This window comes from Corvus brachyrhynchos, unplaced genomic scaffold (assembly GCF_000691975.1).
Source record: "Corvus brachyrhynchos isolate BGI_N302 unplaced genomic scaffold, ASM69197v1 scaffold5, whole genome shotgun sequence".
NCBI classification, from domain to species: Eukaryota; Metazoa; Chordata; class Aves; order Passeriformes; family Corvidae; genus Corvus; species Corvus brachyrhynchos.
The window spans coordinates 11802997-11805590 of NW_008238321.1; the positions used below are offsets into that span (position 1 = coordinate 11802997).

General features: G+C 42.3%; 1 protein-coding gene across 1 annotated transcript in view; it reads right to left on the reverse strand.

The window, feature by feature from the left end:
* The window catches only part of LOC103615462 (putative RNA exonuclease NEF-sp), a 14968-nt gene that overhangs the window by 3833 nt on the left and 8541 nt on the right, over positions 1–2594 (reverse strand). Inside the window, exons 12-16 of the mRNA XM_008633519.2 lie at positions 2169–2305; positions 1745–1853; positions 1307–1417; positions 1058–1195; positions 471–563 (exon numbers count right to left, since the gene is read on the reverse strand). Of these exons, the coding sequence (XP_008631741.2) occupies positions 471–563; positions 1058–1195; positions 1307–1417; positions 1745–1853; positions 2169–2305 (588 nt within the window). The remainder of the gene's footprint in view (positions 1–470; positions 564–1057; positions 1196–1306; positions 1418–1744; positions 1854–2168; positions 2306–2594) is intronic.

The following is a 2594-nucleotide window of genomic DNA, read 5'->3' on the forward strand; positions in this document are numbered from 1 at the left end:
ATAAAGAGCCCATCAGCCCACACAGCTCTGTGTTCTGAGCTTCTATTTTAAAGTATTTTTCTCCCATTACCAAAAGTAGACAGGCTGTTTTCCCTCACTCGAAATAAATATGACTAATGAAGGCTAACTTACTTAGTCATGATAAAGAGAGATATTTGTAATGCAGAAACACTGTAAAACTAAAATGCCATACTCTGTATAGCCCTGTTACTTGGATCTGCCCTTTAAAGCTGCAGCTGGAGGTCAGAATGCTTTCTAATTCCCTTCTGCTGACAGGCAGAAAGGAAAAAAAAGAGGGATATAGGCACTTCCTTTCTGCCAGGGGCCCTAAGCTGTGCAGGGACAGGGAGGCTGTAACAGCACAAGCAGCCAGCACTTGCCCAGACACGCTGCTGGGGTGTTCCAGAGCTGTACTGGAGGCTGTGCCTGGGCTCAACACAACTTGGGCTTTTGCTGTTTGCCTTGTTTACCTTAATGCAGGATCCTGCCACCTCAGCTCCATTCAGGCTTTCCACAGCAAGCTGGGCAGCTTCCAGCACTTCGTATTGGATACAGACATATGGCTTGAAACAGAACAGTAAAGCACTTCAGGCTTACCAGTGAGACACATTAGCCCTCCCTTTTAAAAAGTCAGGCCTCAATGAAGTTGTGCTTTCTTTTAAAAATAGAATATAAAAAAGTTTGGGGGTAATATATGTAACACTCCACATACTCTAGCTGTTTAAAACCCCCTTCAATTAACTCTTCAATTAATAATAGCCTTTTTTTTCTCCTTTGGCTGTAAAAGGCCTTAACGTATCAGTTCTCTTGAGAAGGACAAAAAGCACCTCAGCTTCTCCAGTGCTCAGAGTCCCCTGAGCAGCACATGAGCTGCATTTGTTCTTGTCATTGTATGGAGCAGCTTTTTAGGTACCCTGAATGATTGTAGCTGATGACTAAACTACCAGAAAAAACCTCCAAACAGAATAACTGGTATTTCTGTGGTTCTAATCCATCTCTTTCCAAGAGATTAATCTGACCTTCCAGGCCTGTCAGCAACCTTATGAGTGCTCCTCACCTGGAATGTTTCGGTTACCACTGTAAGGGACTGGATTGGTCCACACCTCCCAAATTCTTTCTTCACAGACTTCAGGCAAAAGTTTTCTTCAAAAGGACCTGCGTAAATTGTCAGCATGTCAGTCAGCTTGCTTCTCACCTGTTGGAACACAGATTAGAGAAGGCACTTCACAAAGCAACGGTGCCTCCTGATAAATCACATCTGTCTGCAAGCTCAGTGTGAGGACTATTCTCAAATGAAAAACAATACCTTTTCATGAAGTCCAGCATGAAGGCGAGATGCAATGTACTCTGGACCCAAACTGAACTGAATGATACTGAATTTGGACAGGGGAACATCTTCCAAGGCTCTCTGAAGAATCTGGAGGGACAAGAGCATTAAAGAGGTACAAGACAATTGTACTGCAGAGGATCAGAAACAACTGAATTTAACTCCCAACTTTAATTTTCATTATTGTCCAAGAAAGCCCTCAGGCAGAAATTCCCCTTTGGTGAGTCATGAGAGGATGCAGAGGATCAAAGCTCATTTCCGAAATGCTCAGATGGATTTAGCTAACCTGGCATTAACAGTATTGCTAACAGTACTGTCAGTCAGCTCTTTAAAACAGGACTCATCTACCCACTCCCAGAACAAGAACAACTTTGAACTATTTTGACGCTCAGACCAACCCACTCTAAGTCCATTCACCTGTTTGTTTGAAGTGCTCAGGTTTCTCTGACACAGGCCGGAAGAGTCTAGTCCCTGTCTGCCCAAAAGGAGGGGTTTTTGGCCAGTCACCTTCAGACAATCTAAAAAACTAGCAGAGAGAAGTACACTCTGAATCACAGTACTTTTCAATATGGGAAATCAAAAACTTTCAAGAAATTCTTGTCAGAGAACTAAAGCTCATTAAAGAAATTTGAAAGAATATTCTTGTCCACAACATGAAAAGAAGCCTAGGAAATACTCTGTGAAATTTAAGATGAAACTGCTGAAAGTTTTTCAGCACTATGCTGCAATTATTTGTGTCTCTCTGAAGATCCTGATGACTTCTGAAAAACCGAAGGCCCTCGTCTGATTTTACTGAAGATTCAGCTGAAGGAAAAACATGCATATTTGAGAATCTTATTACCATGGTTTGGATAATGGCGGAGGCTCATTCAGCTGTTCCTGGAACCCACATCTTTGTGGCTGCAGCACAGCTTTGTTCTGTGAGACCTCAGCCAGTTTTTCAGCTGTCAGAAGCATCTCCAAGTTTAGTTCTGCTACCTTGGGGAAGGAAGATTATTAGTTGGCTTTCATCTCATCAGTTAATTGCAGCTGACCAAAAAACCTATGCTTTCCCTATGAGTCACGTAGGCACACTCCAGCAGTGAAGAAACATGGGCATTAATTTCTTGACTTATTATTTTCTGTTGTCATTTTCAAGCATGTAGCACTCACAGCATCAACAGGCAATCATCTCCAAAAATGTTCTCTCAGAAATCAACAACACAAGGGACTCATAAAACCAGCTGAATCACTACCACAACACACAAGGTCTCTCTCTTCTTTCATC